The 14,561-nt window shown below is 31.2% G+C and overlaps 1 protein-coding gene across 1 annotated transcript in view; it reads right to left on the bottom strand.

Annotated features, from left to right (window-relative positions):
• Positions 1-14,561, bottom strand: part of NIPBL (NIPBL cohesin loading factor) — a 175,667-nt gene that overhangs the window by 82,780 nt on the left and 78,326 nt on the right. Inside the window, 5 exon segments of the mRNA XM_032471114.1 lie at positions 3,944-4,570; positions 7,443-7,539; positions 8,479-8,636; positions 12,312-12,463; positions 13,024-13,123. Coding sequence (XP_032327005.1) covers positions 3,944-4,570; positions 7,443-7,539; positions 8,479-8,636; positions 12,312-12,463; positions 13,024-13,123 — 1,134 coding nt within the window.

Genomic DNA, 14,561 nt, shown 5'->3' with positions numbered 1-14,561 from the left:
CTTTCACTATTAAAATGAAAATTTAGCAAAGAATTTAATTTCAAAGAAATTATCATGTCTAAGATATCAAAGTATAGATGCTATGATTATTTATAATAAAAACATATGGAAAGCTTTTGTACATGAGTGATGTATTAAGGTCAGGAAAGATCTTACAATTTTTTCCACTATGCATAAAATATTGCTAAATACAAAGTTTTAATTTTTCAACTAATGAAAAGTACTTCACCTCTTCTGTAAAACCTGGAAACATTCCATTACTGCTGCAAGAATTCTTGAACATGTTAAGAGCATGCAGGTTCTGATTCACTTGATAGGATTCAGTTCCACCATGAACTTATTCCCGTAAAGTGGCTCTAAATCTGCACAGATCATTTTTGTCTATTCACCTTTATTATCAGTCTTCACATCATAACCTTCACCTAATGATGGAAAGCCATCTCTATGAAGAATAACTTTAATATTTGGCACACTATTACCTGTAGGCCCTCTTAAGCACTGGGAACCATAAGATTAGCTATCAGAATGCATATATTCCTGAAGAAAATGCATACAAAAAGATACCATTATTTTAAGACCAACAACACTTGTCATCTTGATGCTGATATTGTGAAAATAAGATCTGGCCCTTAAATAAACTGTGAACTCAATTATGCTTATATCACTTGCTTAAATCTACTAGAAGTGATAACTGAAAACACTTAAAGCAGAAAGCACAACAATTGTATACACAATAGCCAATTATAAAAACTGAAAATATCCCATCCCTAAACTACAATACAGGCTAAATGGCTAATTGTCCTATTCCTGTTCAAAATTCTAGTCTCTTATTCCAAATGACAGTAGGTAAAATTTTACTTCTTAAAAGGGTTACAGTATAAGAATATTTTAACATTATAAAAACCATTAGCGAAGCTAGGCCATTCCTTATACTTGCTAACATGGAAAGTGGACCTTGGGAAAAGATGAAATAGGCAAAGATGAACAAAGAACCCCCCCCCCTTTAACAAAAGAAAGCAGGAATTTTCAGCACATGAAGATATTAATGTCTATGGTAGCTCATCCCAGAAGCAAAGATGAATAGCCTTTTAAAATTAATTTATGTAATTATAGATGTTAACAGTTTGAGCAAAGGATTGAGAAAAAAGTCCTTTAGGAATATTACAAAATATTAGGTGGCAGAGAGTTAACCTATCAGTGTATATAAAACTATCCAAAGAATAGAGAACAAGCCAAAGGGACATAAACATCTGGCAGCCAGAAAAGTGTCTTCTATGTGTGGAACAGAGGTATATTAGGTTACACCAAAGCCTAGGTAAAATGTTTCTTAAGAGTATTCGATCCCATTTCTTAAATTCCATAATTATCAAACAATCATGCTTGCTGAACTTCCTTATCTTATTTACAAGGTATAGGTTTTTTATTTCTGGTCTATTGAGGGGAATGCTTCATTCATTCATAACAAATGAATATAATGGGAAACAAGCTCAGAACTTAGAGCAGAGCTCTTAGTAAAACCATGTAGACCAGAACAGTAGTCTTGTTAGTTCCTTACCACCACCAAAACAATAGTTATAAAAAAGTTCTCAGTGCCAAACTTTAGACTACAGTAAATATCAATTTTATAATTTAGTCCTAAAATGTAGTGATAACTAGTGATAAATTCATTTCAAAGAAGTATTTCATCTCTCAAGGGCTGACTATAAAACTACCACTTAGAAAATTTTGCAACATACCAAACCTTTAATCTTTCCATATAAGTGCTTGTATATAAAACACTATCTCAACACACAATGCAGAAATTGAATAAAAATGACATGGTTTTAAGTCAAACGTGTTAGGTGGTACCTAAATTTCAAAGATTTTCAGATAAAGCCATGGGAACACGAAAACAAGTTAGAAATGACAGCGCTAATATGAAGTCAGCCAAGTCAGCAAAACCAATTTGGAAAAATCATCTAAATCAAACTGAAAATCGGATAGTTCCAATGAACATTTTTTTCCCTTAAATCCTTATAGCACCAGATACCCTCTTAAGTCAACTTATATAGTTTCAAAACTAAGTCAATTTTGCTTCCTCAACTTTTTAGTTATCTGTTATTGTCACACCACCACAGACTACAGAGAAAATTGATTAGATAATTAAAAGTAAAACACATATAACAAGTTTCAGAAAGAACAGTATGCTGTTTGATTTTGCTTTATTCTCCCAAAGAAAAGTTAGTACCCTAAAATAAGTTTGCTACCATGCAATTAGCCCTATTTACTGTCATTTTCGTTCAGTTTTTAAAACTAAAAAGTTTAGTTTCAACAAATGATACAAGAAAAGTTCAAAAAGTAAGAGAAAAAAAGCTCACCATTTTCTGTTTTTGTTCCTACCAACAATTAAATCATTAAAAATAATTACATTCCTTCTTAAGAACATAACTTTCCAAAACACAGATTAAAATGTCATGCAAAAACTGAGTTCTAAAGGCAATTAATATTTCTTACAATTAACATTGTAAGAAATTACAATTTTATATGTTTTTTGCAAAACTTTCATAGGATTCAGGAATTTGGGGTAGGTTAATATTATTAAGAGCAGCTGAATAATATTGCTCTCTTCATTTGATATGCATATATCTTTCACAAGAGGTTACAAGAGGAGATACATCCTGGAACACCCAGAGTTATTTCCTGAATTCCACACTAGCAAAGAGAAAAAGAACAAGCAACACTTTATATCATCTTTAATGCTGATGATTTGCTAGTTTAAAACCAAAATAAAATCCAGTTCTCTAGCCAATAAAATGGAGACTTCTAGCAATCTCTTTGTTTGCATCTGTCATTTATGCATTTAGCAAACCTGTAATACAACGATTACTAAATATAGTCTTTTTTTCCAGTAACTTTATTAAAAAGAGCCATCATGATAGACAGGAAATACAGCTCTTCAGTATGTTGCTTAGCATAGGAACACAAGTAACTAGAAATGGTTCTATCACATAATGAGCAAGATCATACTTAAAAATGAGCTCCACCCAACATCAAGAAGTTTTGTTTTATAATCACCGAAAAGAAACTGTAAGGATTGTAAACCAACCTAGAATATTTAACTACAAAATTAAATCATAAAGTATGCTTTGGTTTGGATAGTCAAATATGCATCTGATGCCGTAAAGACATCAAAGTCATAAATTACTAATTTCAATCACTGATTCATTAGTCTCAAAATTTTCAAGAGATTTTGTACATAATATTCACCAAATAATCAAGAACTTGCAGAAACTTACTTTGATTATAATTTTTTATAAAGCACACAAAAAGCCCATATACTCATAGAACAAGTATCTTTAAACTCCATGCTAATACACTGGACAAAAGGGAACACTTAACTGTAATTAACAACAAAAGATCCTTGATTCTTAAGGTTTGCTATTTAACATTAACTTAAAATTCTTTCCTAATTTTCTTTTTTTACTTGAAAAGAAAAAAAGAGATGGTAGGATTAGAAACCATGTGAAAAATCTGGTTGCATAATAAACATACACACATAGTTTTCTTAAATATACTGATTCGAAATAATTCTATAGCAGTTAACCTTGTCTGGGCAGAAAAAAAGGTGAAGATGCAAAACTATATTAACATAATTTGTGGAAAATGCATGTAACAGAGAAATGTTAATGTTCATTTCTGTAAACAAGCACAGATAAAATCACTTAGTACACAAAAGTGAGAGACCTGTGATATAGAATGACCAAATCTCAGTTGTTTTAGATAAAAAAATGAAACTAAGAACTTAACTCCTGAGAGATCAGCATTAGTAATAAAAACATAATTGAGGAGAAACATAAAAAAATTATAAAATTTGAGGAGAAAAGAGTAACTATAAAGAACTTTTTTGACATTATAATTACATATTTGCCCAGAGTACGAAGTGGTAGTAATGAGACTATTTTACCTTTATCTTGAACTTCTTTTGAAAAGCGCTCCCTTTCAATAGCTGATTCTCTCTCTATTCGCTCAATTTCAGCCAATGCATCCAATTCCACTTCATCATATATAGGTCCCTGTTGTGATACCTGTTGCTGATTCTGTACCACAGAAGTCTGGGGCTGTTTTGTAGCAACTGAAGTGTTCTGTTGTAAAACAGGCACTTGATTTGCTGGAAGGAATGCTGTTTGTTCTTGCTGCGACAAACACTGAGCAGCATTTAGTGGGCGGTTTACATCCTGTGGAGTAATGGGTGTTTTTGAAGACTGTCCCGGGTACTGCACATTAAAAGGAATATCATTTTCTGAAACATTGCTATTTTCCATACCAGAAAGCATATCCTCTTGCTGGTCCATGTCTGAAGATCTTACACGAGAAAGTCTTAATGTAAGTTTAGTAGAGTCCTTGGATGGAGAGCTAATGATATCATACATTGCAGCTTTCTCACTCTGATCTTTTTCATCCTTGCCTAATTTCATTTTCTTTTGCTTCTTTTGTTTTCTTTCTGGAGAATCTAACAAGATGTCTGGTGGAACATCTCGAGGTGATGAACAAGGTAGAGACTGAGACTGTAGGATTAAAGGTGGTCTTGATCCTAGAAAAACAATTCAATAGGAATGAACATTTGTGCTAGTTTTATATTTTCATACAATGTGATAGGAGTATCAAACAAGTGACAGTACAGCAATGCTAGAAAAAATATTAAGAAATTATCTAATCCAAGCCACTTATTTACAAAATATGAAAAGAAAGCTTAAAGACTTGTCCCCAGTGGTCTTTTAGCTTGCTGGTAGATGATCCAGGTTTGAATTGAAGCATGAGTATTCCACCTTCCAGATCAGTATTATTTGTGTTTTTTTGCCTAAAATATACAGTGAGAGAGCTCATTGTTTCTAAAGATTCAACACAAATATTTTCGGCATGATGATCTCTATTCTTTCACCTGTTAAGAATAAGTCTGTCAAATTTAAAAAAATTACAAATTAATCCTACAGACTATACTCACATGAATAATTACTGATAAAAGAAAAAGAAAGTGGGAAAAATTACAATGATCTGAGCCTTCACTTCAGAAGCTGGTGGTAAAATATTGATTTAGACCTTTGTGGTCTTCTCTTTCTCCCTCCACTTAACATCATTCACACACTCTTCAGCTTGCTAATTCTCCTTTTATTAGAAAAGTATGCAAGCCCAACAAATTTTAAGGCTCAATAAAATATCTTCAGCCCAGATCCCATTAAATCAACAAATGTTATACAAGGAGGTGTTAAAAATAAGCTAAATAAGTGGGAAAATGTTTCCTAGTTAAGAAAATTCATGTTAACTAACAATGTTAATCAACAAGGAAGTTAATATGGAAAAATAGCATTGATATGCTTTAGAAATAAATGTATAATTATATCTGAATAATATAAACATTTCTTGTCAATAAGACTATTTATAAAAAGTTTAAAAACCCACAGGAAATCATAAAAATCAGTCAAGATGAAAGTGCTTTAAAGGAAGAACTTAAACCTAGCTTTGACTTAAATTAATGTTTCAGTGTTTAAATATATGAATATAAGTGATTGTTCCATGATACATAAATTAGTACTTTCAATTAGCAATGCCAATACATTTAAAGTGTGATATATAATTTGAGACCATATCTATTGGATTAAGTGTGATAAAGATGCTACTGAAACAATTAAATACAGATGTTAATTTGAAGTTAGAGCAATAGACAGTTATTTTTTTTAGATGGAGCTTATATTGGATGTTAAAAAGAAATGGAACTAACATTTTTGGACCATTTATTTTGTCAGCTGTGCAAAATGCTTTGTACATCAATTCATCTAACTGATTTACAACACACTTAACGAGAATTATCATCACTATTTTGCAGAAAGGAAAATGAAACTCATAGAGGTGAAGAAAATTTCCCAATGTTATTATATGGTTAGCAAACCAAAATTTTAACCCGATTTGTCTAATGTCTGAATTATAATACATCATATAGTCTTTGTACTTAATATTTATGTGGCATATTATATATATTTTAGAACAAACTTCAAATTCCAACAATTTATCTAAAAATCAAATTAGATTAGCTGGATGTATTCAGCCTTCAAAACTAGTTGGAAAACAACCTCATGAACACAAGTAGAGGCTTCTGATAAGTGATGTATTGTAAGGTTATTTGTTCTAAAGTTTTTTTCAATCTAAAGTTACCTATCCATCCATCCATCCTCAAGAGTTAGAAGAAAAGTGGACTGGTTATCTAGATCAACAGGCTATCCCATTATTACTCCTCCCTGGCAGTCTGAATGATTTCTCACCTTGATAATACTTGTGAGATATGTATCTACCTTTGACACCTAACCTACAAATATAGTTACTCTGGAAGTTCCCCCTCCTTCAGAAGCTGAGTTACTTTTATCCCTGAAAATTCAGAATTATAGGATTAGAATGGCTCATAATTCTAATTATTCAGTTAGAATGGCTCATAGAAGTTCAACTTTCACCTCTTGAAAAACATCCTCAATCAAAGAGCTGGAAGATAATCAATGAAAAAAAAATCTTTACAATGAGAGGCAGACCAGTCTATAGTTTAGAAGGCTGTACTTAGAAATTCTCAAGGATAGACAAAATTTATTATCAGCTATACTGCAATTAATTACAAGCCAATTCTTTAAAGTACATACAATATTCTCTTCTAATCAACTCTGATGATTCAAATGATCAGATTTTATGTATTTTTAAAAACAGCTTAAACCTGGACTTAAATTCACAACTTTGTCGCTCTGTTATACACAGACCATACAAGGGTCTTTGGGAATTTGATGATAAACAACAGCTTGGGAGATGAGGGGAGGGTCCACAGATGATCACCTATTTAACTTAGAACTTGAAGAATTGAGATTAATGAGCAGAAATGAAAGCAGATGTAAGAGATTTGGTGAAGTAATTAACATTTTGATAAGAAGTGAGAGAAGATTTTAACTGGAGCCAAAGACATTGATATGGGAGTTCTGTTCACAAAAGTAACCAATACTGTTACCAAAACTAAGTAAAATAACCAAGGGAAAAAAGTACAATGGAAGATTAAAAGGCTAATGATAGAAATCCTGAGAAATGAGAGAGCAGAGGGAAGACCTAATGAAGGAAGAAAAATGAAAGGAGGAGGAGGAAAACATGGATTCAATAAGAAATAAGTTTTCTGGGAGGGGTGGAGGATAGGGAAAGCTGATCAATAATTTCAAATATTTAAGAAATATTAAAAAGGTTGTGGTTTGAAAAGACCAATGGATTTGTCTGTAAGAATGATACTGTACATATATGAAAACACTTTCAATAAGTACAATATTGTTTTTTCCTACAATAAATGAAAAACAATAGAGAATAATTTTTTGTAACTGCAGTAAGAAGTCTGAGTTCTTTACTCAAGCTGAAATATGCAACATTAAAGAAAATTTTAGGTGCAATACCTTTTGGAGTTCCATCACTTCCAGCAGGGGAACATACTGGCTGTGGAGATCTCAAGGGAAAAGATGCAGCATTCCTCATTGTTGAAGAATCTCCATCCTAAGAATAGAGGATAACATTTACATCTTGAATGACAAAAGAGGCTTTATAGAAATCTTAAAGAGAACCAATAAAAGACATAAATTACTGACAGGTAAAGTGTTGGTATTCAAAAGCATAATTCTTCTGCACTTTCCTGTTTTCTTCGTGGTATATCTTAGAAGAATTGAAATTGTATCCAAAAGAATCAACAGCCTAAGCATGGCAATGAATAAGAAAACTGGTGTTACTAATATGCTCCATTTTTGTTTGCCATTTTCTACAAAAGGAGCTCTGAACACCCTACCAGGCTGTAAACGTAAAGGTCTTTTGAGGGCAGAGTCCAATGTCACCTCTGTTAGACTTAGATACATGTAACTTACGTGGTAACATCACCAAATTAATAACAAGACAAATTTCCAGTATGTGGAATATTTCAATAGCATTAAAGCAACATTAAATTTCAGGGGGAAAAAGTTCTGTACAAGTCTCGAGGGAAAAAGAGCTAAGTACTAATAAATACAGACTCATTATTTAAGAGAACATGTTTGTATGAGCAAATATTTAAAAATGAATTATATTTCATTAAGGACCTAAACCTCTAAGACCAGAGGTTGGCATACTTTCTCTGTAAAGAGACAAATAATTCTTGTAATACAAATAACCCTATGAAGGGTCGCACACAATTTCTGTCGCCTAAGGTTCCTTGTTGTTCTTTTAAACTCTTTACAAATGGGAAAATCATTCTTTGTGTGTCAGACTACTGGCCACTTTACCAGTCTTGCTCTAGATTAAGCTCTGTGGGAACAGGAATCATATTGTTCATAGCTAGATTCTCAGATCTAGTATAATCCTCGACAGATGATAGATATCCTTTAAATTGTGGAACTGAAATACTAGGTTATGAGACAAATATTAGAACTATTTTATTACCTTAATGATAACTAATATATTACATACGTCACTACTTAGCCTGTGCACCATGTGTAGGTAGTCGTCACTTGAGCCATGTCTAGGATTATCAGCATGATGATTAGCAGAATTGCCAGACAATGAACCAGAAACTTTATCATGTATGTTTCTCAAACCACCTGCAACAATGGGACTTGATACCGATGCTGAAATTAATAAGAATTAAAAAAAAAGCGCTTTATAAAAATAAAATTCTTAGAGGACAATAATAATAATTGTTCATAAGTAATATTTTAACATACAGAAATTACAAACAATAATATAATGATCTGACTATCCAGGGCTTGACCAAATCTTAACACTATGCCACATGTCATTCAGATCTATTGTTGAGAAGAAATAAGACATTAGATATTATAGAAGCTCTCCATATATCTCATATTCCTCTCCTCTATTTCCTTCCTCTTATTGCCTAAAAGTAACCCCTGTGTTGAATTTAGAGTTCATTCTACCTATGAATGTCTTTATACCTTTGCTATAAATGAATATATTCCTAAATAACACACAACACTGTTTTGTATGTTATAACTTTATACAAATGGTATATGCGTAAATCCTTCTATAACTTGCTTTTTATTTTTTAGTTCAATATCATGTTGAAATTTATTAATTTCTATATATGTAGTTTTAAGTTCATTTACTTTAAATAAGTAATCACATGTATTCTGCTATATAATATACACAATTTATCCATCTTACGTTAGTAGTTCAGACTGCTTAAATATTTTTGCTGTCATAAACAATGCTGTAAAGTATATTCTTGTAAATGACTTTTTTTTTACAAATGTGTCTAGGAATGAAACTGCTGGATAGTCCCATTTTTAAACTAAATATTACTAAATATTAATAAATATCTCCCCTACTTATAAGGGAGATATATTTTGAACTATGGAGGGAGGTATCTGTATTTTAAATTAAAATAGATATTGTCAAACTGCTCTCTAAAATGCTTGTACCAATTTACAGCCCTATGAAAACGATACAAAGTTCAAACTTCTCAGGATACTTAAAATGTTCACTAATCTGATAGATATAAAATTTTATTTCAATTTAATTTTGATTTCCATCTCTTTAACTGTGAACCAGGTTGACCATATTTTCATATATATATTTCTATACCCGATTTTCTTTTCTTTTTCAGTAAATTGCCTGCTTAATTCTTCAGTCTATTTTTGTCTATTCTTCAGTCTATTTCAGTCTATTTTTGTCTTATTCTTATCAATCTCCATGAGATCGTGATATATTTAAATTAATATTTTGTAATAAATTTTGAAATGTTTTCCCCTAAATTTACTTACCTTTATTTATTTTCTCTCCTCTTACACAGAAACTTATAATAATCTATTTTTTCCCCATTTCTAGAATCCAGGCCTACTTAGAAATAAGCTGTTCTCAACCCTAAGATTACCAAAATTTACCTCATGTTTTCTTCTAATTTTATGATTTAAAGTACAAACATGTAAATGGTTTATCAATCTAGAACATTTTGCTCCAGATAATCTAAGAATCCTACTAAAATTTCAAAATGCCTAATAACCAATCCAGCATGATTTATTTAAACAAACCACATTACATACTGATTCAAAATACCATCTTTAGAATGATAAAATCGGAAAATGACCATTTTCCAATGACAAGTGTGAAAACTGATGAATGAGAGTCATTACTGGATGCTAAACTCTTTAGGGTAAAGATTAATAGGAGACAGAATATTTATATAATCTCAAATTATCACCCTACAGATTACTCACTAATTACAAAGGAAAAATTATGTACTTGCATAATGAAGACATGAAGTGGTCACCACCTTGACATCACTAATAATAAACCCACTTGCCATTTATATGCTTTCTGATATGTTACAATAAAAAGTATACAACATTACTTATTTAGTACCGTTGCCAAAAATAGATAACTAGATGCTAACAAAGCCTTTAAAAATAACTTCCAGTCTTTAAGGAAAAAAAAAAAAAAACTTCCAGGTAGTAGGAAATACAGGGACTATATGAACAAATTAAACAACACAAAGAGAAAAGCATGAAATCAAGAATATGGGCTACTCTACAACAAAAGTAGCACAGACTCAAAAAAAAAAAAAACCAAAAATTACTGTCATGGAGAAAGCGTATGGGATTCAGATTAAATATCGTTTTCAGATTAAAAGAGTCAAAAGAGATGAAAAAACCAAATGCAATGTGTGAGAAACTAGATTAGATCATGCATGGAAAAGAAGATAAAGGTTATAAAGACGTATTTGGGGCAACTGATGAAAACTGAAAGTAGGATGGATATAAATGATACTACAGAATTGTTCTTGATTTTTTTAAAATCAAGTAAAATATTATACTTGATGTTCATAAAGGAGAACTGATTTCTTAGCAGATGTATTTAAGGAAAGAGAGGTAGGATGCCTGTTGGTGAAGTGGTTCATTGTGCTATTCTTTCAACTTTTCTGCATGGTTAAAATTTTTACAGTGTAAGACATCTGCCTTATTTCTGGAACCTTCTCAGTCCCATTTATCTATCCATTTGTTCTTATCACATGAAATTTTCTTAGTTATAATAACTTTAATATCTGTGCAGGGCTAACTGTTATTCTTTTCAGTCTCTCAAGTATCTGAGAATTTCCAAGAAATGACTCATTATTGAATAGGCCCTCAAACTATATTCTTTTATGACTTCAACTAAAAAAAAAAAAAGCTGGGTTTATCTTGTTATAAAATAATGGCAGTATTTAGAGTAAAAACTTATGGTTTTTCCTATACATATTTATGTGTATGCAGACTTTCCTTATGAAACAAATATGTCCTTTCACTATTTTTCCCCTGATTAATTACATTTAAAATGTTTCCCATAACTTCAGTGTGCCAGAATAGAATACTAATATTTCACAAGTATTAAGAGCTCATATACATACATACTTTATGTTCAGCCCTTACACTAAATCTATAATTTTGGAGCTACTTATTTCAAATGTACGATTTGCCTACAAGTTCTTCCTGGAGTTACTGTATGAAATAGGTTCAATCTAGTATTTCATTATCTAGCTTTGGGAAACTAGAAGTTGTCTGTTTTATTAGGTGACACTAAGTTAAAAGCTTGTAAGATAAAAAGTTTATAAATGAAGGATGTTTGACTCCTTGTATAATTAAAAAATAAGAATACAAATAGTAACTAGTGAATAACTGTGACTGTTAAAAATTTGCTGTTAATTATGGGGGACAGACACAGATATCTGTTATATTATCTTTTGTACTTTTCAAAATTTCTCAAAAAATTATGTATAAATTTATACTAATAAATTATTTAGTAACCACGACATATATCCCAAGGCAGAATGATCTTAAAAAGACATCATATTATTAGCATGACTTCAAATGAGAAGTAGTAATCTAATTTCAAAAAATCTTGCATGTAAGATTATTAATTTTCCTCTACTAGTACTGTATCTACCTTTTAGTAAAATTCTCACACTATATATATTTACTAATTAAAACATAATTCTTCTTTGGTTTAAGTGCTACTGTAAGAAAAAAGCCCAATTAAAAAAGCAGTTCCTAATATCATTAACAAGATACACTGAGTTGTTTAATAACCTAATCCAGAGTCAAATCACACTGACTCTTTTACCTCCCAAATGATGAATTTCTAAATTATGAATTTAACGTTTTTAATGATATAAGCTCTATCTTAAAAGAAATGTTTGTTGACAAGTAAGTATACAGTATAGTCTTCGTGTTTTAAATTTTGTAAAGAGAAAAACAAAAGAATTTGCTTAAAACTACAGGCATTTCCTGCAAATAAACAACCATCTTTCTTACCTTGCTGCATCTGTGGATGTGTTGTATAACTTGAAGGATGGGAATATGGCATGTATCCTGCAGGGCTTTGTGGGGCATATGGACTAGGCACTGGGCTATTTTGTTGTGGCATAAATCTGTTCCCAGAGCTTGTCTGTGGTGGCACAAACCGGCTAAAATCCAAAATCCAAACAAACAATATCAGGAAATGAAATAAATATGATATTCCTTGAAATTTCACTGTCAAAAAATTCTCCAAACTCTAATTTGTATAAAATCTAGGCAAACAGAAAAATTTTGAAAAATGAATAATATACAAACATCATTCACAATTCAAAATCTAAGAGTCATACTAAGCAGTTTGAAAAAACTGGGGTAATTCGTTTACTTACATAAAAGTATCCATTTGCTTGAGGTACATAAAGCCATCCTCTCTAGATGCTACTCCAGGAATTTTCTTATTTCTCTCAAACATACTGGTTATTTCAACACATTCTTTTATCTTTATGAAATTAAGTTACTAAGATGGTAGCTATTTCAATCAGTAAATAAGAGCATTTCCACATATAACATTTTAAGGCAAATATTTTATGTGAGTTACTATTTAAGGCTAAGCATTTCAACTTTTTAACGACATATAATTTATCATTATCTAAATGTAGTATACAGTGTATATTCCCAAGAATATTCGTCACAGAAAATAATACTTAATAAAATGATACACACATATTACCTGGAGGGGCTATGTGAGATAGTGGTTTGTTGATAATTGGAAGATGCAGGACTACTGTGCATGGAATTCTGAGAAAGTTTATACTGAGACATCATCATTCCTAAACAACACACAAAAATGGTTATTAACATGTTATTTTCCTCTAAGGGTAAATCATTCTTTAAATCGTTTAAATCATTATTCTTTCACAGACATTGAAAAGTTCTTTGTGCTTTTCTTTTTGATCAGTATGTTCATTCTGAAGAACAAAATACAGAAACTATAAATTTCAAGTACAATTTTACCAAAACATTCTTTTAGCATATAACTAATCCTGGACCAGAGATAGATTTAATTTTTAAAAAACTTTTACTTGTTTATTTAAGGTCCTATCGTTAACCTCAGAATAGAAAAGAACTTTTAGAAGTAGCTTTATGTAACCCCTTACCAAATTTACACACTTCTGTCTACAACAGGCCTTTGGGTGTTTTTTCCATTACATGGAATACTTTATTATATAGATCTCCCATCCTTTGGAGCTTAATTTTACAACACTATTTATTTCACTGTGATTCAGATCCAGGATTTAAAAAGTACTTCACTTAGGGACCCAAAGTTTGAGGTACTGAAATTACCATCTGAAAAGTCTTTTAACACAAACAGTGTTCCTATTCTTTCTTCCACAGTAATTCTTTGCCATAAAAATGGGGATTAAATGAATATTTGATAAATGAATGAAAATGTGAGGATAGCCTTTAGATTCTCACATTTCTTTTGAAGCTAGACGTTGTTCCTTCAACTGTGACATAAGTGGTATTTTGTTACATAGGAGATGCAGAAAAATTCAGTTACTTAGACATTCTAAAATCAAAGAAAAAAACCTGTGATTAACTTTGACTTTTCTTATGTATAGCCAATCTTTTGGGGAGCTTCAAGCATCGTGTTATCTTCACAAATTTCATTTCCTTCTGCTGATATGAAAAGTGTCTTTCACCAGAAACATTCAAAAAGAGGCTACATGTCCATTTGCCAGGAACTACAGAAAAGCTTCTAGTTCTATGACAGTGCCTAAATGCAACAAGGGCTCAAAACCACCTCAAAGTCTACCGCTAACAGCATGCTTTCTTTTATATGTAGTCTAAATTTTAACTGAGGAATTTACTCTTCCAACTCAACCTCAGTACTAATTAATATATTCTATGGCTTAATAACTTAATTAGCATAACTATTGTTGCCTTTGTTTTGGGAGCAAGAAAGGGAAGAGTTATGGGAGTTAAAAAATATTTTCCCCTGAATTAACAGCCATCACTGTGACAAGCTGGAATTACTAGTTTGGAAGCAATGGCTGTACAAATAAAAGGGACAAATGAAATTCTAACAGTCCTTTCTGATTATCTCAAAGTTCCTAAGAACTATGAACAAAGTGATTTATTTGCATATTATTAAATTTTCTCCATATGTGTGACTCAGTTACATTTAGCAACAAAGAATCACTTTTTAAATTTTAAAGCCAAATATCAACAGGAAAATGCTTATAAAAAAGTCACAACATGCAATGA

Source organism: Camelus ferus, chromosome 3 (assembly GCF_009834535.1).
Source record: "Camelus ferus isolate YT-003-E chromosome 3, BCGSAC_Cfer_1.0, whole genome shotgun sequence".
Taxonomy (NCBI): Eukaryota; Metazoa; Chordata; class Mammalia; order Artiodactyla; family Camelidae; genus Camelus; species Camelus ferus.
This window is presented reverse-complemented; position numbering and strand designations above follow the sequence as displayed.